Raw genomic sequence first — 25092 nt, 5'->3', positions numbered from 1 at the left:
ACAGAATTAAAAACTAGCTGACAAGCTAATATGTGTTCTTATTAGAAATAGGTGAGTGTAAACAAAACTTGTCTTATGAAATAGTTTTATATGGAAAAGCATTGTTTGTCAAAAAAGAAACTTTCATTTTATTTTTTTTTTCTCTGTGGTCTAGTCCATTGGAGACCCCATTGCCCTGCCCAGCTTTCTGCTATCTCATATGATTTGCAGAGTTCTGGGTTGCTCTTCTTAGTACCTGTGTGCTTCACTGGCCATTTTATTATGTGGTTGACCTCCCAAATACAAAGTAATAGTCACTGTATTCTTCCAAGGATGCCACTCTATGAAGCAGTTCATTCATTCGTAGGTATAGCCTGCAACATGCCTGATAGTTTACAAAAAAAAAAAAAAAAAAAAGCAAAATTTGGAGGCTGCTTAGCATCCTGTCCTATTTAAGAAACTTTCTGCTCAAATCCACTGATAAAAATAATGTGTAAAGTGGTCTACTTTTTGAATCAGTTGTTCAACTTTCTGACTGTTTTAATTAATGAAAAAGTAGCCAAATATTTGGTAGCAGGCTGAGAATTTTATGGAAAAAAATATCTTTGGTTACAAACCTAAAAAACCTGCATTTTTCAACATTCTTCAAATCTGAAATAAAATTTACACACAAAAAATAAGGACTAATCTTTCTAATGAGGGAAGTCACAGTTACCACACAGTTGCAATGATTAGTCTGAACCTTACTGTTCAATTATACACAGCTGTATATGTGAGTAAGACTGTAATGATAAGAATATAATAGTCAATGCATTGTCGTTCACATGATCACAAGATGGCTGAGTCTGGAAGAGACCTCTGGAGGTCATCTTGCCCAACCACCCTACTCAAGCAGGGCCACCTAGAACCACTTGCTCAGGACCCCGTCTACATGGCTTTTGAAGATCTCCAAGGACAGAGGCTCCACATCTCTTCTGGACAACCTGTGCCAGTGCTTGGCCACCTTTACAATAAAAAAAAAAAAGTATTTCCTGATGTTCAGACAATCTCCTGTGTTCCTGTTTATGCCCACTGGTTCTTGTTCTGTCACTGGGCACCACTGAAAATGGCCTGTCTGTCCTCTTTGCAACCTCCTTTCAGATATTTAAACACATTGATAAGATCCCCTTGGAGCCCTCTCTTCTCCTGGCTGGGCAGGTCTCTTCCAACCTAGAAATTCTGTGATTCTGTGATTCTGTGACAGTCCCAACTCTTTCAGCCTTTCCTCATTTGTGGGATGCTCCACTCCGTTAATCATCTTGGTGGCCTTTTGTTGAACTCTCTTCAGTAGCTCCATGTCTCTCTTGTCCTGGGGAGCCTAGAACTGGACTCAGTCTGCCAGGTGCAACCTCACCAGTGCTGGGTAGAAGGGAAGGATTGTTGAACCTTGACTTGTTGCACCACTTTGCTGCAAGGAGGGCACATTCTTCATGAGGGAATTCTTCACTGTAAGGGTAGTGAGGCACTGACACTGGTTGCCCAGAGAAGCTGTGGATGCCCCATCCCTGGAGGTGTTCAAGGCCAGGCTGGATGGGGCCTTGTCCAAGTTGATCAAGTGGGTGGCATCCCTGCCTATGGCAGGTGGGTTGGAGTTATATAGTCTTTAAGATCCCTTCCAACCTGAGCCATTCTAGGATTCTTTCAGAAGATGACACATCCTTACTATTTTGGATGTCAAAACTGTTTACCAAAAACTTCTGTTTTTGGTAAACCTCACATACAAATATATACCTATACAAAGGTATATATTTTTGCAACACAAAATTCATTTAATGTTTTCAGACTTGTAATACTTGCTGCAGGGTGCTGTTTCCCTGAAGAACAGTTTTGGCAACAGTTTGACCCCATTTTCTTTCCTTTTTTTGGCAGCTTTTCCCTTAGGGAAGACAGGCTGTTTGACTTACATTATCCTTGAGCCCCTTGTTACTTACTTGACATTAATTTCTGTAACTGAGGAAATATCTCAAGTGAAGTTAAAAATCAAATCTCTGAGAATAACATTGTCTGGATTGATTCTCCCTTTAGACTGCACACTAAGCAGTCACACAGAGCTTCACTCCAGACACTTCTAAACTTACAGCAGACAATAGACTTCTCCTTTTGATCCCAAAGGATGAAAGTGGAACCCTTCTTCTATTAGGAAGAGTTTAGCTTCCAGCAGTCCATTACAATCTGTATAAATTTCTTATAAGTTTGTCCTTCAATTTGTCAGGATCTACTGAGTATTTCAGTAAATGAAATACTTCAAGCTTCATTAGGAAGAAAAAGAAAGATAAAAGCTTGCCATTAGCTGCACTGTTTTCTAGAATGCACTGAACTGCATGTGCCAGAAAAAAATAAAATCAAAGTTCTTTGATATCCTGCTGCTGCTCAGATACACAGTTCCCATTACTGAATATCTAGAAGCATCATAATATTTAACTTTCATCACTGTCTTTTCATTGTACCTGCCATGACACAGGTATGTAAGAGTTACTATGATTTTAGAAATGGAAATCTGGAAAGCTGAGGCAATAATAAGCTTGCTGCAGAAGCCCTATGACTTCATCATGAGCACCCCAAGGCTAATGCAAATGACATTCATTTCACTTTAGTTATTTAAACAGTATAATGTGCAGGCTAGTTGTTTAAGAGATATGTCCAGCAGAGATGGAGAGGTCATAACTTCATCTTACCATAGGTGCTAAATTTCCACCAAAGCCTTGGCTCTTCTTTTTTTTTTTTTTTTCTCTCTTCCCCGACTCTGACTGTAGGGGAAGTTTGATCAATAGGTCCTTAAGGAGTAGCTGCCTTATTTTTAATTAATTAAAGATAGGATGTGCAGGATGATAGGATTTTCAGTACAAATGAAAGTCATTTTGTCATATTTCTTCTTATAGGGGCATTCTCAGATGAAAATGATGTCATATTTGTATATAGTCTCTATTTTGCTAGGTTTTGGGGGAATGGGAAGAAAAATGTGAAACTGAGTCACTGTCATATTTTTGTTGTATTATGTTTATCACTGAGTGAAACAAAGAGCAACTAATGAGAACCAGCTATTTTCATTAGGTCTTCATAGTATGATCTTCTTTACCCTTCTGTAAAAAATATTTTTGCTGCTGTTGTACAGTGAACTGTTATTCACCAAAGAGAAAATGAATATATATAACTACATTCACTCATTTAGATCTAAAATAAAACAATAACTCAATGTGATAAGGGAAATTTGTAAATTTATTTGGTTTTTGAAAAGAGACAGAAAAAGGAGAGGTTATGAAGAAAGGTAGAGCTCAGCGATATGATTTAGTGGAGGACTTGTTAGTGTTAGGTCAGAGGTTGGACATGATAATCTTGAGGTCTCTTCCAACCTAGAAATTCTGTGATTCTGTGATTCTGTGAAAAACAAAAAGGTTTATTAAAGCTCTTAAACCTCCAATACAATCGCTAACTTTAAATAATTTAATATTAGTTATGAAGGGGGTACTAGCTCGCATACATATATATGTATGCATATATATATGTATATATATATATAACCTATATATATATAGGTTATGCACACAAAGGAAGAAGAATTTCTTGTTTTTAAAGAAACATTAAAAGATGGTGCTACATTATACATGGGTGCAAGTACAGTCAGGATGAAATGTGGAAAACACCGAAACATCCTCAAAAGTGTTTTTATCCCTTCTTATGTTCCCTGTACTATACAGTGGTTATATTTTTCCTATATTTTTTTTCTGATATAAAAACGTATAACCTAAAATATGCTTGTGTAGTATTGATATGATTTTGTCTAACAACTTTTGAGATGAAGGATAATAAGCATGTTCAAATAACTTCTTAGTGCATTCACACTCAACCCTTTAACCTTCTACATACTCTTCAGTTGACTACTCTGATAAAAGTCTCTTCTGAAATTGGAGCTCCTCATGCATACAGCAGTGTCTTTGAATATGACTTTATTTAAAGTCTGCATTTTTTGTGATTTGTCCTGAAATGCTTTAAAAATTTCCTACCATCACGGATAGTAAAAAGCATCAAGAATTAAGAAAGTTAATGCAGCTATATTTATCTTTGGTATAAGACCAGTTAAAGACTAGTACCGAATGAAACTGTTACTCAATTGCAATTTATGATGTTCAAAAAAGCTTTTAAATTCCCATAGAGATTAACTAAGACAAGCACATAACACATATTAAATTGTAATGCTCATTTCTGTTGTTTAATAGAATACAGTATACTGTAGAATTTCTGACCTGTACCACTGTACGTGTCTTTAACAAGCTATTCACTGTACTCTAAGAAGTGGTAATGCAGGCATTTTGCAATTCAGGTAACATGCATTCAGGAGAGGCACTGTGAATTACAAAGCTCTGATAAGAATACAGTTATGGGTTAGTAGCTGAACAAACTTCTCATTGTTGAGAAAACACTTTTTCCGTAATTTGTGTGATATCCTATGTAGGAAAATGAAACCAATCCAAACTGTGTATTAATACAGTTGTGGACTGATTTTCTTCCCATACAGGTGTATAAGAAGACAGCATGCTTGAGTAAGTGTAAAACTGGTTTAAATGAAGATACAATTATGTGTCCTGAAGACAGTGTCATATTGTCTAGGATTTTGAAGTATTAAAACTGAGAATGTCTTAGATGAAAATGTTTTGTTTGTGAAAAAAAAAAAAAAAAGTATAAAAACACCCCACAATTAATATGAAGAATATAGGAGTCATAAAACATTTAAGATGAAAAACACAATGTTTTCGATACATATCATCAATTCCTAGTTGGCAGCATTGTCGTTCGTGCACATTCAGATAAACTGGGATGATACAATTAATCCAATGCCACAGAGATGAATCAGTGACTTATATGGACTGATTATTAATCTACCAATATTTTGCTAACTCTTAGTGTATTCTGCCAACAAAGAGGGACATTAAAAAGCAGCTTTACCACCACAGGGAATTTCACTGTTGAGAATAAATGGGAAGATCTGTCAAGTGGCTCATGTGAGGGGATTTGCTGAAATTGCATTTCACTTGGCATTGCACAGCAACTTAGGCTGATTCCTTCATTTGACCTTTATTTGCTGAGTGACTTTCTTTTCTTTTGTCAATAATGTTATTCAAGTTTATTATCTGCTTGATAGTCCTTCACCATAACTTAACTGTCATTTTGTGGTTATTTTCCATAAATAACTTCAGAAAAACCAAACCACTCAATAACAAAGAATGGATTGTGGGATTGCACCTTTGACATGATTTGTATTTGAGTAACTCCCACGTTGCTGTAAGATAAATATTGACCATGTCAGCATTGTGTCAGGTATCAGTCCCAAAATTATCAGGTACATTCCAAGTCTCTAGTAGATACTTCGGTTTGTGTCCTGAAGCGTCATGTTGGAGAAAATATGAAATGTCAGACTTTTGTCTCCAAGGTTTTGTGTCCTATCTAACACCATAATTACATGACCCTTTTGCCATTTCCAAGCAGAGCTTTTCTTAATTCCCATACGGAAGCAGGTTTCCCAATTTTAGACTAATTAGGCATATCAAAGCTTCATATTTCCAAGTTGATTATATTGTTTCTCCAAGATAATTCCTTTTGTTTTGCCAGCTATCTGCTGTAAACATTTATGTGCTTGTTTATGATAATTAACATATCTCTTTTCATTGCTCAATTAAGTGAAGTTATGGTAGAATTATTACAGTAATAGGAAGATTTCAACAATACTACAAGGTGGAGATATTGTTGTCCTTGGATATGTAGATTTAGCATACTTGCATATGTCTTCTGTTTAGTTATTTTCTATTGTAGTAAGAATTTATTTTCTCAGTTGTAAATGTGACTTACCCAAGGCACCTAGTTTGAATGAAATATCTGTCTCAAAGCTCACCTTCAGTTCTTTTCTCTTCAGCAGAGCTTGCAATTACTAAACATATTTATTTATTAAGGAGCACTGCATATTGATAGTGATTCTCTCTCAGATTCCTCTTCTCTTGCCTCAGTGTAGAATTTGGAGATCATTGGAGTGAAAAACTCTCCCATTTTCCTTAAATGATTTTGGGTGTGCAACACTTGATAGAGTTTAAGCTTCTCATTGGCAGAATAGTGCTGTTATTTAGGGTGTTTTGTCTTGTTCTTTGTGGAGCTCATTTTGCAGCACAGATAGATGATACGTAGATAATTATTACAGTTGTTACCATTAATTGAAGACCAATTTCCAAGCTATCTTTCAAGTGCGAATTCCTGTAGTTCTTGAACTTTTGAAACAATGCAAAGATTAAATTTTGTGAAAGAAAAACAGACACACACACACATACAACAACAAATTCCCTGAGGTTGGTAACACAATACAGAATTTTTACAGCAGGAAATAACATTGGTTACAAGGAAATTTATCTAAGCTTTCATATCATAGGGTAGAATTATTTTCAGATTCTACTAGTAGGTTCATGTGGCCTACTTCATTCAGATGAAATCCAAGAAAAGGGAGAAGGAAAATCAGAAGGAAAAGATCGTGTCCTTAAAACACTTTATACAAGTTTAGGTTGAAATAGATTACTGCAATGAGTTAATGAAGATCCTGACAAATTTGGTTTATTTCAAAATGGTTACAGCTGTGGAAACTGCTCAGAACTGTGCTAGTTCTCAATATGCAGTAGGTTACACTTGGAGTTTCTTTCAAATATTCTGAAAAACTGCAAGTGTTACTTTATGTGATTTGTCTCAATGACATCGATCTAGTTCCAAACAAGGAAGGTTTTTATGAATTATCTATTTAAGGTGGAGTATTCCGAAGTCAAATGCCACTTTGCAAGTGGAGGAAACCCAAAGGCTGACTTGCTATTTTTTCTTTTAACAGGCAGTTCTATTCAATGATGAAAAAATAAAAGTAAATACTTTATAAGACATGTTTTAACCTCAAAGGTTACAGGATTTGTTTTCTAAAGCACAAATTATGCAATCTCTAAATTTAACAATAGAGTATACAATCACATACATTTCTTTATTTATTTAATTCCCAAACATATACCACATTACAGACCTAAAAGTAATTTCTCATTCAAAAATTCAAAGCCATTTCATTTTCATATATAAATAAAATAAATTTGATCAATTTAGAAGTATTTGAAATGTGTAGGAAAAATGGTATCTGTCCCAGAAATAGTACAATTGCTGTCTCTGATAACTAGGTATAAAATATTTTGATGGGTTTTCTGATGCTTCCTTTGCAATAGTATTTGCTTTTACAAAACTCTCTATATGCTAAACAAAGCCAGCCAACACCCCTGTCCACGCTCCAAATGTTTTTAATGATTGAAGTGATTCTTTGATTTGTTGAGCTTTATTAATTAAAATTTGGACTACTAAACGCTCTTATACTTTTTTTTTTTTTCTGTACATGTTTAATTTTTGAGTAGTATTCAGGTAATGGTTGATTTCTCAATTAAAAGTTACCTGTAATCTTGAAGTGTACAGCAGTTATGAAGCTGTTAGCAATAGCAGGTGTAAAACAGCAGTTATCAGCAATCATAAAGCAAGGAAGCTAGGAAGGAGTTATTTTAATATATATATATATTTACCAATTTGAAATTAAATGGAAAAGAAAAAAAATTAAAAAAAAAAAGAAGTAGACACACTGTGTTCATACTTTCCTAAACCACAGTGAGACTATATAAACTATATAAATACAGGTGCTTGCTTGTAATTTTGAATGCCAGCAGCCTAAGCTGTGAAGTAATTTAGTATTCAACTGAAGTGAGAAGCTGAATGAAACAAGTCCTTTAGCATTCAATACCTACTTTTCCACACTAGAACATGAAAACAAGAAAACACAGTTTGTGAAAGAGGCACATATTGCAGAAAAGTGTATCTTGATTACTGTATCAGTGTCAGTTAAAGGAGGTGAATTAAAGGTTTTTACTAAAAGGGTAAATACGGTAAATCGATTGTTTTTTAAATTATATTATTTGGTCTCCTGTATATAATATTGTCTGACTGGAGCTTTCAGAGGAACCCACAGAAAGTAGGCACCCAACTTCAAACAATTTCCCTAGCATTTTTGTGCTTATTTCAAATAGTCAGCTGATGAAAATCAACATTGCTTCATTTATGCCAAATTAGTAGCAGTATCCCTACCCAATACACACTGACATATCAGAGGTAAGGCAATGCAACCCTTTGATTATGCCCTTTACGACCAGAGAAATTTTCTCAATATCATGATCCTGTAACTGGGCAACTTAAGGTAGAGATTCCTGAGTAACTCAATAGGGCCAAACACTAACAAGCCCAAGAAGGTGGTGGTAGAAGGTGATGATAGCATCTGGTAGACAGACATTAGGTTACGTGGAACAGCTGAACTTGCTGAAGTGTAGAACATCACCAGATCTTTCAGGAGAGGCTTGGCTGTCTTAGCGTTGTTCCAGAAAACATAATCTGTTGAGCTAATGCATTTTGTTACTTTAATGTCACATGTGAGACACGGTCCAGATTCTAAAAGAAGCTCAATGTCACTTCTTCCAAACAGCAAGTTTGAATCCCACTCAGTATCCTCTGTTCATCTTTTGCTGGATGTGCTTGCACATACCCAGTCAACCTGAAAACATTAAAGGCAGGATTAATCACTCTGTCATTCACTTTTCTTTAGCATCATAAGGAAGAATGCAGTTCTCACCTGCTTGTCTGTGCAGTGTTTCACGCTTACATACATAAGGAATAAATGTCATTATTACAAACTGTTATAGATGTTGATTTTTTTTTTTTGCTACTAAGTGGAGGAAGTTACTAGCTTGAATTGTGCCTACATTTTTCACTGCAGATTCCCAGGAATATGAAAACATGCAGAAGCATCTTTTACTAGAAATATGGATAGAGACTTCCCAAGTTCTCCTGCAGTCTAATATGTGATCAAGAGAAACTTCAAGTCTCTGGTGGCTCTGAGTTCATTTTCTTTTTTTAAAAAGGATTATTTGCACTAAAAAGAAAATAAGAAATAAGAAACCATGGTGTTTGGTGGTGTGCAGTTTGCCTGAAAATCTGCTGTTGATGGCAACTCAGCAAATAATGTTTGCTTATTAAAAAATTTCCTGAAAACTGTGGAGCACTCTTTCTCCTGTTGAGGCTGGGATCCTCAGGAATATGAAGGACGCAGATATAAAACAATTAGACAAAGAATATCATGAATACTAGACCCTAATTCAGACTCTACACAGCTTTGAAAACACAGTGCAAGTCCTCTGGATTTCAGATACAACAGTTCCTGGCTTTTGGAGCTGCTTGAAAAAAATTTCTCTCCCTTCCTCCCTCCCTCCCTCCCTCCCTCCCTCCCTCCCTCCCTCCCTCCCTCCTTCTCTCTCTCTAGTAGAAGTTCTTGGGGTTTGTCTCATGGGCTTGAATCCTGTCAAACCTACAGACAATCAGCAGAATGAGACATTAAGGGGGGGGGGAGGGAATCTTGATGTTTAAAATGTTTACATATACACATACTTTCTATATATACAACTATATGTAATTTTCTTCAGGTAATACTGCACCTTGTCTTCAAGTACAAGTCAAAATAAGTTTCTTTAAATACTTGACTTATGAATTATCTTCATAGTTATATAAGCATCTTTGTCTACACAATTCTTATTATTCTGTTCTAACAATATGAACTTTTGTCAACATTTTGAAATTATTTAGCAGTTTGAAATCTTCCTATACTTTGAAGATGCAGCTTTCCCACAGTTGAGAGGGTCCTACTGGTGCAATTATTAGAAAGTGTCAAACTAAGCCTGAGATCTCATCTGGGCTTTCTCATGACTATGCCATCTTTTTCTTGGAACTATGCACATTTACTTCACTACATCTCAGTTCTTATGTTGAAAAAGGAAAAACAAAAGATTTCTATTTAACAATTGGTTATTATTTTGTTTATTTTTTATTTTTTTTAAATATATATATACCTGTTTAGATGCCAGTCTATTAGAAACAAGTCTGTCCTAACCATATTCCCATCCTACTTTCCCTTTACTTATATATCTGCTTTCCATCTCTAATGGATGAATACGGCATGCATATCTCTTGGATTCATTGTTAAGTCTATGGAGCATGTGCACTCATTTTACTTGTGTTGTGAAGTGGCAGGGCTGTGCCATACTGCTGTGAGTCTGAAGACATGATGTTGTGCCTCTACAAACACACTAGAAAGCCGTGCTTCTCACTTATGTGTTTAACTTTGGGTTTTAACTGGAAAGCACATCCAACCAAACCAAACAAAAAAAGTTTACAGTTTTGGATAAAGAGTCCAGAATTCCAGAATGATTGGAGATATCTTGGAGTTCAGGATCCTTACCACCTATCAAAGCTCTTGACTCTTCAAACTTAGGTTAGGGTCTTGAAAGAGTTAAAGAGCTTGGTAGCACCTGTTCCTAGAAGGTCCAGTTGTCCAGCTCTGGGTTGTTCCCCAGCCAACATGTAGGAAGGAAAATGCTGCCAGCACTACCTGTTGAATTCTGGGGAAGTTTGTATCTAGATCAAAACTTTATGGCTCAGACCTGTTTTAGCATCAATCTCATACTCTGTTGCATCTATTCTTACGATTCTGTGATTTTGTGGTTCTATGCTGATATAACTCCATAAAGCTAGTGCAAAGGAATGGAAAATCATGGTCAGTTAGTTTTTGACAATAAATATAATGTATCAGTGTTTGTTGTTATCACAATATAATATATATTATTTATGTTGAAGTAATATAGAGATACAGATCTTATAAGCACTTTGTCCACAATTTTGCCTGATTTCGAAGAGAATTCGTATCTATATAACTTCTATTAGCTTTTCTAATTATAAAAACCAAGTGATAGCCAACAGAGCGTGACCTTCTCTTTTAATAGAGATATTGATACAATCAAATGCAAAAATCAAAAACTGTGTTCATAGATACAATAAAGAGCAATCGCATATTTATATGAATATTGAACTTAGAGAATGGGCAACTTGTTATTCATCATTTAAAAACATGTTTATAGAATACAAATATATTGGTGCTTTTTATTATTTTTTTCTTGTGTTGATGAAAATGAATAGTATTTGGGGACCAAGTCTGCCTATTAAAGTGCTATGATACATTACCATGCTTGCACAGAAATGAGCACAGATGGTGGGTCTATTATTTATAGCAAGAAATTTGTCTTTTTTTTTTTTTTTTTTTTTTTCCCCAGGATTCAGATTTGACCGACACTTACTCAAGTTGGTCTACCTCTGTGGGAATCCTTAAAATGTTTTTTTGTTTGTTTGTTTGTTTGTTTGTTTTTTCCATTATTTGCACATTTGGAGTGCAAAAAACAGTAAGTGATTAATGCTGTATTAAAACTTTATAATGAGTGAAGGCTTTCAAACCACGAGTTTGAGATTTATATATTTTTCAGCCAAGTAAATGGAAACATGTTTTGCATGTAAATGAAAGTCTACAGGGATGAAGTTTTGTATACTAGGCTTAGATTCCCAATAGTTCATTTAGTTCGAACAGATCATTTAGTCCACATTAGAGTGTTTGAAGATGTTATATTTATAGACATTTGTTAATTAAACACAATGATATGTGGAAAATAAAACAGCAGTATATAAGTAAGGTTATAATTTTTATGCAAAAAATATCATTTCAATCAGCAAAAAATATATATTAAACAAGAGGCTGACATTCAAAAATTTACTTTCATGGTAAGAATGAATGAAACAACGCTTCATAAGGCTTTGCAAATGCCTTATTATCAATCTGAAGAAGAAAACGGGGGTCAACCTGCCTTGTTATTATTGGAGCCAATAATTACAAAAGAATCAAGGTTAAAGGATGGGTTTTAATATGAATTGCTCAAAGCCAGATCACTTTGCAGGGAAGGTAGATTTAATATGGGTTAGGATTTCCAATATCAGGAAAAAATGCAATCACATGGGTTCATTTACTCCAATGTATTCTATACTGAGACCTCCATCATTTAGCAATGCATTGTGAAAAACTCAGTTTAACATTTATTCTGTGAACTGGTACACAAAGACAGTATTGTCAAATTTGGAGAAAATCATTCTTGCTTCCAACTTCAAAAATGATATTTTATTATTTTTGTTCCATTCAAACAAGTGTTTTTTTGACCTGAAGATAAATCAAGACCTGGAGATAAATCAGAAGCATTTGAAATGAGTAGTGATTGTATCAATTGTGGACATAAAGCTTTCTTTGTGTTTACTATGGCTGTAACCCTGTGTGTTATTTGCAGTCTGATGGGGCCTGCAATGGACAAAAATGTCAGAAGGATGGGCTAAAATGTGTCAGTTGTCACAGAGCAAGTTTTGAACTATTTTGGTGGCAGACAGTGCATTTATGAAGGTTTTGTTTGTGGAGGTGCTCTACTCTGCTTAGGAATATAGTTGTAGAGGAGGAGCCTGTAGGTGGTTTGGAATCATAAAATCACTTCTCTCAGAGATGGAATGGATCACACCAGCCACGGGTCAGAGAAAAGCCAAGAGATATAAAGAACGTAGAAAGAATGGTGCTAAACAGTTCAGAGCAAGTAACACCAAACAATACAGAGCCTGTTACTTCTAGTACCTAAAGATCTACTTTTTCAATTCTAACACACTTAAAATTGTGGTATTACCAAGCATTAGTGTGCTGCTTGTTGCTGCATCAATTCACTTGCCATCTCTGCTTCAGCTTTTATCCCTTCCCCACTCTCAACTGGAAGAGCAAACCCTACCTCAGATCAGTCAGCAAGGGTGCAGCTTAGGTAACTAATGTGAGTAGGTTCTTTGACAGGCAAGTGACTGAATGGATTTCCTTCCCAACAGGAAGGAAAAGTAGCCTGATAGTTACTGTAAAAGAATAAAATGCTTACCAAAGTCAATTTCTTTACAAAGCTGCACAGGCAGGCAAAAGAATGAAGGACAGGGATATTCCCAGACTAGAGCATGCCCATCCATACTGTATATCCGCTTTCTGTACAGAGATGCATTTCTCACAAAAGAGAACAAAAGAGGTAAAGGTTGAATGAGATTTACCGTGAGCAGTGCAGTGGGTATGAGCATCTGAACATTGTATAGGAATTGGCTTAGCCATCAAAACTGAGAGAATATTCAAGTGGAATTAGAGCCTCTTTCTAGGATGACTTAAAACTTCCAAACCAAAACAGTGAAGAGCCATTGGACCACACAAGGTTTAAAACACTGAAAATGTGTAAATTTGAAAAAGAGTGTTTATTTTATTTTATTTTATTTTATTTTATTTTATTTTATTTTATTTTATTTTATTTTATTTTATTTTATTATTTTATTTTATTTTATTTTATTTTATTTTATTATTTTATTTTATTTTATTCTTACATGAGAGAGGAGAATCAATCATGTAGAAAAAAACAAAACAAAACAACAAGAACAACAACAACAAAACTAGACTTCTCTGCCTAGGGAGCAGAAATAAATCTTGTCTTTGAGAGAATATGGAAAAACAACTATAACATAATGACAAGGAGTGGGAGAGAAGTAACTAACACTTTCTACAGGTAAGTTTTTAGCCCAAATAAATACATTGGTACTGAAGAAGAACGTAAGAGGATGAAAGTTCTGAAAAGCTTATGGAACATGACTGATGCTCCTAGTACCTGTTTCATTCTCAAGACAGTGTCCCTTTCCCTCAAATGGAGGAAGAGAGTTAGTCCTATAGTAAAGACCAGTTGTGCAAAGGTGCAGATTTCATTGTGAAAATAAATGAAAATAGAATGATAGTCAGCTTTGAATGAGTCATTGCCAGATAATTCCCAGCTGAGCTAAATTAATAAAATTGTAGCCAAATCAATGGCTTATTTCTGCATGGCTAGAGAAATGAGTATTATCAATTGAATTAAATAAAAAAAAAAAAAAGGTATTCTTTTTCACATGGTTCTGCATTTTATAGACAAATATACAATAGTTTGGTTTTACAGCATTTCATAAAAGGTGTTAATTGAAAAACTCAGTGACAGAAAGTAAGAGGGACAAAAAGTAAGAGGAATATAGGTTTTGCATGCTGCAATACAGAAAATGAGAGCACTGTAAAGGATGGATTTCCATAACCTTTTAAGAATTTCTTATAGTGTTATAGTATGAAGAAAAATTCCTGTACTTAGTTAAAGCACTTGTCCTAGCACTTGTATTGCACTATTCATCCACAAAAGGAAGGAGGGGAGGGAAGAAGGGAGGTGAGCTTTGTAAATCCATTCTGAATTATCTATTTTGATGTACACAAATGACTAAGAAAGATGGATTTCCAAAGTAAAGCATTAAAGAGGTTCTCCTCTCCTCTCCTCTCCTCTCCTCTCCTCTCCTCTCCTCTCCTCTCCTCTCCTCTCCTCTCCTCTCCTCTCCTCTCCTCTCCTCTCCTCTCCTCTCCTCTCCTCTCCTCTCCTCTCCTCTCCTCTCCTCTCCTCTCCTCTCCTCTCCTCTCCTCTCCTCTCCTCTCCTCTCCTCTCCTCTCCTCTCCTCTCCTCTCCTCTCCTCTCCTCTCCTCTCCTCTCCTCTCCTCTCCTCTCCTCTCCTCTCCTCTCCTCTCCTCTCCTCTCCTCTCCTCTCCTCTCCTCTCCTCTCCTCTCCTCTCCTCTCCTCTCCTCTCCTCTCCTCTCCTCTCCTCTCCTCTCCTCTCCTCTCCTCTCCTCTCCTCTCCTCTCCTCTCCTCTCCTCTCCTCTCCTCTCCTCTCCTCTCCTCTCCTCTCCTCTCCTCTCCTCTCCTCTCCTCTCCTCTCCTCTCCTCTCCTCTCCTCTCCTCTCATTTTCTTTGGAACTACCAGAAAATTTGTTGACTCTACTCAAATAGCAGTGTTAAATATTTTCTCAAATCAATACTTTCTCAAATAAACTAAAATACTTCACTGTGGAGAATACAAGCCATTCATATAATAAGTGTATTCAACACTGCTATGAAGATTTTTTTTTTTAAATAATTTCAACTACCATGTTCAAGTGAACTATATTATGCTCATTAAGCCTTGCCATCTTAATTGTGCAGTATTAACATCTATTCCAAGTTATAGTATGGCTCGTGAATTAGTGACAGACTCAGTAAGGGCTTTAGTAATGGGCATATTACTTTAGTATTTACTTTAGCTAAATACAGCTGACAATGTATTTGCTCTAATGAAGAGTGAAAAAAGCTGGGATATTTAACTTGTGACTAATTCCAGGTAATCATTGATGCAATATCTTGATACATAATTGAATTTAAATTTGGTATATTTACATACTCGAATGAGTGCAAAAGAAATAGAACATTTGCCCTCAATATAACACGCAGCGATGTATTTGTATGAAGGCGAATTACTCTCTGATTCCTGTGGAAAACAAGTCATTTTGTATGACAGAGTAAATTTATATACATGAACAAGGCCAATGTCACTTTAGGAATGGTATCTGGACCATTGTATGCCTCCTTAGAAATATCCTCAGTCTCACTTAAGGTGATATTTAAGCAAAGATCAATGACAAAAAAATGTTGCTATGTGGTAACCTGGCTTTAATGACTGGCATTCAGTATTTAGCATTCTCTTAAATACAGTTAAGTGGGGAAAACATGTTTATACTTTGCAAGTGTTATTTTTTTTTTCCTCTTCACATCCTCCATTTTTTCTTTCTTTGTTCTTGCCCTTTTAGTTTTCCTCTCATTTTCTTTCTATATTCTTTTCTGTGTGCTAATTCCCACTAATGATAACTCAGCTCATAGCCCCCTTCATCCTTTTGGTAATTCCTTTTCTCAATTTCACCATAATAATAAATAAACAAATAAATGAAAAATTAAAGTGCTCTCCTTGGGCATTTTCCATATATGACGGCCAAAAGGCAAACAGTCCTTGCCCCTCAGATTTATACGTCACATCTTTCTGCAAACTCAGGCAGCAGACTAATCTTCCTATGGTTGCTTCATATATGGAAGGTTTCCTGTTGAGCTTAGAGGTCTTGCAATGTTTTTCATAAAACTCAGCTTCTGCTGAATTCAAATATACTGTGTTGCTCATATGTAGTAATGGTAGGCAGGAATTAGGCATTTCTGTACTCCATTCCTCATAGTGGTCTTTCCTTTCTTTTTCTTACAGCTTAGCAGCTGGGAAAATAGTTTTGAGACAGAGATATATAGAGCTATCCTCTTGCAGAGTATGCAGACAAAACATAACATATGGAGGGTATTTGCATTATGGGTATTTGTGATAATGTCGCAATTCATTTTTTCTTGCATAACTTGACTATTACCTAAAAAATAGGAAGTTGAATGTAGAATTGCATCCTCATAAGCCACAGAATTCTGCAAAGTGGTTAATTTTAGTGCCTATATTTTGAGTTTTGATATATTAGCATGTTAGAACCAATGCTTTACTTACTATGTAAATTCTTTCTTGAATGAGAATATATCTGGCTTCCATTGCTTCTTTTGCACATATCTGTCTATGAAGTAAATTTTGTCCTTCTCTGTACTTGTATCAGTTATGTAATGTCAAATAATATATGCAAATAATAATTTGTCTATTGTCCTGTAGTAAATATTGTAGCTGCATGTGCATTCACAAAAAACACTGGAAAACTTCAGATATAGTTCTGAACCTACCATGTGTGTAGTCTCTGGATGGTTTTACTTATTTGTTTTGTTTTGTTTTTAACCTGATATGTCATGCTTTTAGATAATCACTGTTTCACTTGTATTTAACAAAACCAAAATGAAGGACAGTTCATACACAAAAAATATGCAGAGATAAATGTTTCTTCCTTCAAAATGTAAACAACTCTTTTCTTGTTAAAGTTTGCAGTAAAATTAAAGCAACAATAAATAACACAACTTAGTGTAATGAAGTAATTATATTCTGCTATATTTCTTTTCTATTAAAAATATGTGCACAAAATTAATGCATCTCATTAAAATGCAATGTTGGTGCCATGAGAATTGAGTTAATATGAACTAGAAGATGACTCTCTGAGAGCAGAATAACTTACTAAATCATCTTTGTGTGTGTATTTGTGTGTTGAAATAGCTATACTCTTCGCGTGGTTGGCAGTGGAATCAAAGCTCAGTTTGGGAATCCAGAAGTAAAAGTGAAAGGAACAGATCCTGTAATAAATCAAATTATCGACAAGCTGAAACATATAATTCAGGTAAGCTTCTTTTACCTATAAATATAATATAATATTAAAGGCAACTCTAGTGAAAGTATGAATTTACTGTACATTAAAGGGTAATTGTTAATTCAAGTCATTGCTCAATGTATGTCAACACCAGGAAAAAAAAAATCTGCTCCCTCTCACTTCAGTTATTGGAAATGATGTAGTCAAAAAATTTGCATATGGTAGAGAAGTGTAGGAAGTAAGAATTTGTCAGCTGGGCCACCTGTACCTGTGAGTACCAGTATAGCATTTCATTAAGTGTACAGAAGAACAAACAGAATAATTTAGGGATATTAACTGGGTTAACATTTAAAAACAGTAAAACATAATTTCCCTCATCCATCTATACTAAATTGAGATTCTTTCTTAATCAGTCTGGCTGCAAGGTTTATTGTTTATTAATCAGATAGAAACACTAGAAAGTTTGAATAGCATGCTTGCTAAACAAGTCGGTGTTCATTGAATATTTGTGAGTTACTAAATTTAAGGCTTATAAAGCAGTCAGTTCCAATATGATCCTGCACAACTGTAGAACTGTAATACATTTAAGATTACATGTATGTTTTGTTATACTGTTATCATCTGTATCATGGATAGCCATAACTACAGGACGAAAACCTGACTCTGTTGAAAGCAACAGTAAGTTTGCTGACAATTCTGTATTTCAGTTAGAAAATAAAATTTTCCACCATGCTCTGAAGCCTGAATGATAAGAACTACTTTACTAGCATTTCTTGTCATGGACCCATCTAGTCCAGCAACCTATCTGCACTGGTGAAAAGAGACTGTTCAGGGAGGCCATGCAAGCTTGGCAGCCTTACCTTCTCCATTCCCCTTCTCTACCTCTCTACCTCTCTCTACCTCTCTCTAATCAGCTCTTCCTTGCCTAGTGCATTTAGTTCCATTTAAAGACTGCTCCTTTAATTTTGTTTTTCCATCTTCTTGACAGCTGCTTTTAAGTACAGTTTCCAAAATGGTTTCTTGAGTTGAAATAAGCAAGCCATTCTAACATTACTGATAACTTCATGGTGAACTCTCTGGGTTCTTATTTCTCTATTGGTAAAAAAATAACTGACAACAAAAGGACAGAATTGGTGAAATAGTAAATAAACAAATAAATAGAATCTTTTCCATCTGTAGGGTTGTTCTCTGGGATAAGTGGAATCCCGATTCAAGCTCAAAGGCAGTCATTTTTCCTTCCTCCTAAAATAAAATACTGTATTTAGCCCTCCAGCTTCAGCATGCTTTTGTCTCTACTTCTTATTAAAATTGTGACTACCATGGTAAGAAAATAAATATAATTTTGCTTCCAAATAGATGCTATGACTTAATTAAGAACTAAAAATTACTCTACAAAGAAATATGTTGCAAATCTTACTGGGTAAGTCTCAAGGTCTTTTATCTGTCAGGAATGTTGTCCTTTGATATTAAACCTGCACTGTATAGTATATTGTATTGTTTTCCTCTAGAGGCTAGGATTTGTGTTGTTTCCTCCTTAGGTGAGGATCTAAAGAAATGGAATAGAACAATTCCATTATAAGGCATTTCATTTTCAGAGCTTATTTGTCCTTGTCCCAGAAGACTGGTGAGGGTCTTGGAAAGAAGAACTTATAATCTACATACTGCAAGTCCTACTAACTTGCAAATATATTATCTTTCTATATCATAGTTTCCTTTCTTGTAGCTCTGAGTATGGAAATAGGGTCAGTGGAAAAAGAGACCATCAAATACCTTAGAGACCCAATATATAACTGTTTTTCCTCAGATAAAAGGGCTGAAGAAACTGCAGAAAAAGCTTTCTTCTCTAGCTTTTACTGCTTGGAAAAGGAGGATGGGGAGGGTAAATTAGAGATTCAAATACAAAAGATCACCTTTTTGTCCTTTGTGATATGAAAAGGATGAATCACATATTAAGCTTGCGAAGGAGAGATTAAATAAGGGGAGCTTAATGGATTGTGGTGTCACCTCTTGTGTATAAGTCCTAGTTCTATCTACTTAATTCCAGCACTCTATCTGAGTAGTATTACGCATTACAAAAACTTTAACAGGTAATTTTGGAGAAAAAAATCATATTTGTCCTACTTTTCATAATTAATAATTCCTGTAATCTATAAAGGTTTATATACTTTAATTTAGTTTTAAGGCTGGCAACATGATGTGTAACCTTCTATTTGTGTAGGAAACTATATATATTTCTATAAAAATTCCATGTTGCTGTAACCTTGCTTTCTAATAAGTCCATTTTTGTTATTTGTGTTTTATATGGAGCATGAAATGTGGCAATTTGATCTCTGCGTTAGGAAATGGAAATGAGTGGTAATTCAGGTTTATATGACCTTTCACATCAGCCTTTAAACACCATACAAAATATCAAAGCAGCATTGCTCTCTGTCTCATGATGCTATTGGAGGATATGGCCCTTCCTTCCAATCATGGTTAGAGCTGTGTGTAAGTGTAGTCTGATTTTCTTCTGCTTGTATAGCCTGTCATGGTACCAAGACCTTCAGAAATGAAAAGCCTCTAACATGTGGTGAATATCAGTATCCAGAAAAGAATCAGAGGTTTTGTTTCTGGTACTTCACACAATAAATATGGTGAAATGCACTGAAATGTTATGTAATCAGTGATAGCATAAAACATTTATTTGCAGCTGGGATAGGATTCATTTCTGTAATCAAACACACACATTGAGGTGTTTAAGCTTCCCTCATATGCAGGTCTAGTTCATGAAGCTTAGAGAGCTGTTCATTTGGCCAAATCTCAGTGTATGCTTCAGGATAAGAAAAGTAGGTCTTTAGCCTCAGATTATATAAAATGAGTTTGGGTATATTGCCCACATGTTGGCATCTACATTGTAAACACCTGCAGTTAAGTGCCTGATCTGAAGGATTTCACCTTGTGTCGTATTTCTGAGCCCTTTCCAAGAGAATGCCAGTTGGAAAACACAAACTAGAAATGTGTCCTTTTCTAATTCTAACAAATAGTTAGCAGGTACACTGTATCTTCTTATTCTACCACTACATTCTGCTTTTTCAAAGGGTATGTTGCACCACAGAATTATCAAACCATAAAACAACCTAACGTCTGCTGGAAAATTAAGCCTTTTGCTTTTGCAGGTGTCTGAGTTGGTCTGAAGTGCATGTACTTAGGATATGTTTTTATTTGTTTGGTTTTTAATTTTCGTGAAATGATTGAGACCTTAGGTACAGTTCAGAGAGTCAGGAACTCAAAAAGATATGTCCAAACGTTTGGGGAGCTCCTGACACAATTCTGATTTTATGATTATGTAGTCTTTTCTAATCATTAAAAAAAAAAAAAAAAGGTAAATTATAGAAAGACTAGTTTGAAGAGGATGAACAGTCTGGTATTTATAGTACATAATTAAACTCAGATTCAGAAATACTTCCTGATTATATTTTGCCCTTCTAGAACAGAAAAAGTAACTATCTCTGCTATGAAGAGGTAGAAGAAATACATTGTCTTCTGAAATGTTACTTTCTCTTTGTCATCAAAGCAGATGACCCCTTTTCTCACGAATTGCACTACATTTTTTCTTTGTACTTTCAGTGATCTGAGCAGGAGAGTAGGAGTGAAGTTAATATTTGGAGATGTAAAGGGAGGGCTCATTCAAGGAAGACCTAGCAAGCTCTCAGAAAATCAGACTATACATATTTATTGTCAAATGGCTAAATATTATCAAGTAGCAAAAGAAGAACAGATACATTAAAATTTGCTTCCTGTTCATCTTTAATGTGTACATGAGAAAATAGATCAAATACTATTTTGACCTGACTGCAGAAACGAATAAGGGTCTCCTAGTATTTCCTCTTTTCTTACTGGGTAGATATACAAGCATGTAAAAATCCCTAGCCAAGAATCTACTTCAAAATATGTAAATTTTTGGTGCTTAAACATAGTCTCTGTTTTCTAGGTTCTATTAATTACAAATTTTAAACTCATTACTTAAATCTGTTGCTTAAAGGAGAACATCTCTTCCCAGTAAGGTTTGGTTTCTGGGCTACTGTGCTAGGGTTAAGTTCACAGACTTTATGGCAGAGACCTTTTCAGTATATGCCACAATGGCCCATATGTCATTTCTCCTTTGTGAGAGGCTCACAGTAAACCTCCTTCTTTTTCTGTAAATAGTGGATTTACCAAAAATCAATAGCACTTTTGATTCCATTGGACCCTGACTGCTATAATCTGTGCTCTGGACTCCACAGGTTCGTACTCCCAGCAGTGAAGTACAATTAGAGGAGCTAGCATGAATTCAGGTGAACCAGTCAGTGATGAAAAGGGTTTGACAAAGTCACCTTCTTTTGTAAAAATCCTTACTTGTACAGTCTGGTGTTTTGGAGAGCTTTTTAAATGATGGGCTCTTCCTCATTCATTTATCTTCACGGTAGGCCAACAATGGGCTCAGTGCATATTCTCTTATGTACTGAAATCAGTAGCTATCACTCTTATTTAATAGGCAATCATGATAAGCAAAGTCAGTTGCATATGGCAGTGATAATAATGGTAATTATTTTTCTTTCTTCCCCAATAATTTAAAAACATGATTTATCTTGCCTGCAAGTACAAATACTAAGGTTATGAAGTAAGTATGATATTTTGGTGCTGTGATTACAGGCAATTGGATCTTGGTCATTTCAATGTATTTCTTCTTTTAAAAGATAATCTCAGAGAGACACTTTTTTGAAAATAATAGCCATTCCTTGGAGCTCATATTAACAGGTGAAATAAAGACTTCCTAATTTTAGAAAATCCTGCCATAGTAGAAAATACCACTGTGTATATCTGACAATATGAGGCAGACAATCTCCCTGTAGAGATTTCCAGAGGCACCTTCTTCTCTATTGACTATACTGGAAATTTAAACACTTCGGTTAGGATTAATAGTTTCCTATTTCTGGGTGTAGCAAAAGATGAGCTTGAACTTATCTGGAAGGGATCACGTCTTACATTGCAGAACCCCTGTATCACTAGCTGATATATATGGATTGATACTTATTTTTTCCATGAAGGGCTGAAAAATGTCACTAATGGAAAAACTATCTGATCATAACTAGCAAAATTTATTCCAAAATGAGAATAATATAGTATTTTTGTTATTGATAGAAATTCTAAAAGCCAAAGGGAGACTAAACCCAGCATTCAAATGACTAACTATAAAAGCTGAATGGGTTTGTGAAATAAATAGTATCAGATTAAAGAATTTTCAAGATCATGCGGCAGTAAATGAAGCCTAAATTTTGGCAAAATTTGTGACTAACTATGCTATGACAAATGGAAAAGTTGTACAGTGCAGATTTGTAAGAGTACATATTTTTGTGTGTGTCATCAGCAGAAGGCAGTCCAAAGCCAGTAATCATAGCATCAACATCAACTGGAGAAGGTCCCAGATAACTGGAGACTTGCTAACATGATGCCCGTGTATAAGAAGGCTCATAAGGAGGATCTGGCCTGATAGCCTGACCTTGGTGCCAGGGAAGGTTATGAAACAAATTATCTTGAGTGCAATCACACAGCATGTGCAAGACAGGTAGGAAATCAGTCCCAGTCAGCATGGGTTCATGAAAGACAAGTCCTGCCTGAGCAGCCTCATCCCCTTCTATGACCAGGTGACCTGCCTGGTTGATGAGGGAAAGGCTGTTATGTAGTCTACCTAGACTTCAGCAAGGCCTTTGACATGGCCCCCGACAGTATTCTCCTGGAGAAGCTGGTAGCCCATGACTTAGACAGGTACACTCTTTGCTGGGTTAAAAACTGGCTGGCTGGGCAGGCCCTGAGAGTGGTGGTGAATGGAGTTAAATCCAGCTGGCGACTGGTGTCATGGTTCCACTCAAGGGGGCAGCTGAGCTCCATCACAGCCGCTCTCTCACTGCCCCTCCTCAAAGAGGAATGGGGAGAAAATATGTGAAAAGAGCTCAAAGGTTGAGATAAAGCTGAGAAAATCACACAGTAATTATTGTAACGGACAAAACAGACTCGGCATAGGGAGATAGTAAGATTTATTGCTTATTACTAACAAGCTAGAGAAGTGAGAAACAAAGGAAAGAAACCAAAAGCACCTTCCCCTCATCTACCCTCTTCCACCTCCTCACCCCGAGCGGCGCAGGGGAACGGGGGAATGGGGTTATGGTCAGTCTACAGTGCTTCTTCTCTGCCGCTCCTTCTCGGTCACTCTCATCCCCTGTGCTGTGGGGTCCCACCCACGGGATACAGTCCTTAATGAACTGATCCGGCGTGGGCTTCCCACAGGCAGCAGCTCTTCCAGAACTGCTCCAGATACGGGTCCGTACCACGGGGTCCATCCCTCAGGAGAAAACTGCTCCAACCTGGCTCCCCCATGGGCAGCAGATCCTGCCAGGTCACCTGCTCCTGCGTGGTCTCCTCTCCATGGGCTACAGGTCCGGCCTGGAATCTGCTCCGGCAGGGGTCTTCCACAGGCGGCAGCCTCCATCGGTGTAGGGCCACCTGCTCCACCGTGGTCTCCTCCACAGGCTGCAGCATGGAACCCTGCTCCACCGTGGTATTCCATGGGCTACAGGGGAACATCCTGCTTCACCATGGTCCTCACCACAGGCCGCAGGGGACTTCTGCTCCGGTGTCTGGAGCACCTCTCCCCCTCCTTCTTCACTGACCTTGGTGCCTGCAAGGCTGTTTCTCACTCCCTTGACTCTCCCGGCTGCTGTGTGGCGCAGCGTTTTTTTCCCCTGTCTTAAATATGCTCTCACAGAGGTGCAAAACAACACCGCTTATTGGCTCAGCTCTGGAAAACAGTGGGGCCCTTACCAAACAACTGGTCACAAGCGGTGTCCCCCAGGTGACGGTCAGTGTTGGGGCTCATTCTCTTTAATATCTTTATTGATGATATGGATGAGGGAATTGAGGGCACCCTCAGTAAGTTTGCAGATGACACCGAGTTTGGGGGAAGTGTCAAGGTGCCAGAGGGTAGGAAGGCCCTGCAGAGGGACCTGGACAGGTTGGATCAATGGGCAGAGGACAATCGGATGAGGTTCAAAATGGCTAAGTGCTGGGTCCTGCACTTTGGCTACAACAACACCATATAGTGCTAGAGGCTTGGGGCAAAGCGGTTGGAGAGATGTACAGAGGAAAAGGATCTGTGGGTGCTGATTGATGCTCACCTGAACATGAGCTGGCAATGTGCCTGGGTAGCCAAGAAGGCCAACGGCATCCTGGCTTGTGTCAGGAATAGCGTAGGCAGCAGGACCAGGGAGGTGATCGTCCCCCTGTACTCAGCTTGGGTGAGGCCACACCTTGAGTGCTGTGTTCAGCTGTGGACCCCTCAGTACAAGAAAGGCATTGAGGCCCTGGAGCGTGTCCAGAGAAGGGCTACAAAGGGTCTGGAGCACAAGTCCCATGAGGAGCGGCTACAAAGGGTCTGGAGCACAAGTCCCATGAGGATCGGCTGAGGGAACTGGGGTTGTTTAGTCTGGAGAAGAGGAGGCTCAGGGGAGACCTTATTGCTCTCTCCAGCTACCTGAAAGGAAGTTGTGGGGAGCTGGGGGTCAGCACCTTCTCACAGGTAACTAGTGATAGAACTAGAGGGAACAGCCTCAAGTTACAGCAGGGGAGGTTCATTTTGGAAATGGGGAGACATTTCTTCACAGAAAGAGTGGTTAGGCGTTAGAATAGGTTGGCCAGGGAGGTGGTGGAGTCACCATCCTTGGGGGTATTTAAGGAAAGGTTGGACGTGGTGCTTAGGGACATGTTTTAGTGGGTGATATTGGTGGTAGGGTGATGGATCAGATGATCTTGGAGGTCTTTTCCAACCTTAATGATTCTATGAATCTATGATTGGACCTATGGGCTATTAAATCTAATACCATGTTCTATTTTTACCTATTGTCAGAGACTCCCTACGGATGACTCAAAAATTTTAGTGGCAGAAATGTAGTTAAT

The 25092-nt window shown here is 37.0% G+C and overlaps 1 protein-coding gene across 3 annotated transcripts in view; it reads left to right on the top strand.

Annotated features, from left to right (window-relative positions):
• GPC5 (glypican 5) overlaps window positions 1–25092 on the top strand; it is a 762495-nt gene that overhangs the window by 248945 nt on the left and 488458 nt on the right. For all 3 annotated transcript variants that reach the window (XM_038173480.2, XM_027443115.3, XM_038173481.2), the window contains one exon: window positions 17034–17154. In XM_038173480.2, coding sequence (XP_038029408.2) covers window positions 17034–17154 — 121 coding nt within the window. The remainder of the gene's footprint in view (window positions 1–17033; window positions 17155–25092) is intronic.

Source organism: Anas platyrhynchos, chromosome 1, assembly GCF_047663525.1.
Source record: "Anas platyrhynchos isolate ZD024472 breed Pekin duck chromosome 1, IASCAAS_PekinDuck_T2T, whole genome shotgun sequence".
Lineage (NCBI taxonomy): Eukaryota > Metazoa > Chordata > Aves > Anseriformes > Anatidae > Anas > Anas platyrhynchos.
This window is presented reverse-complemented; position numbering and strand designations above follow the sequence as displayed.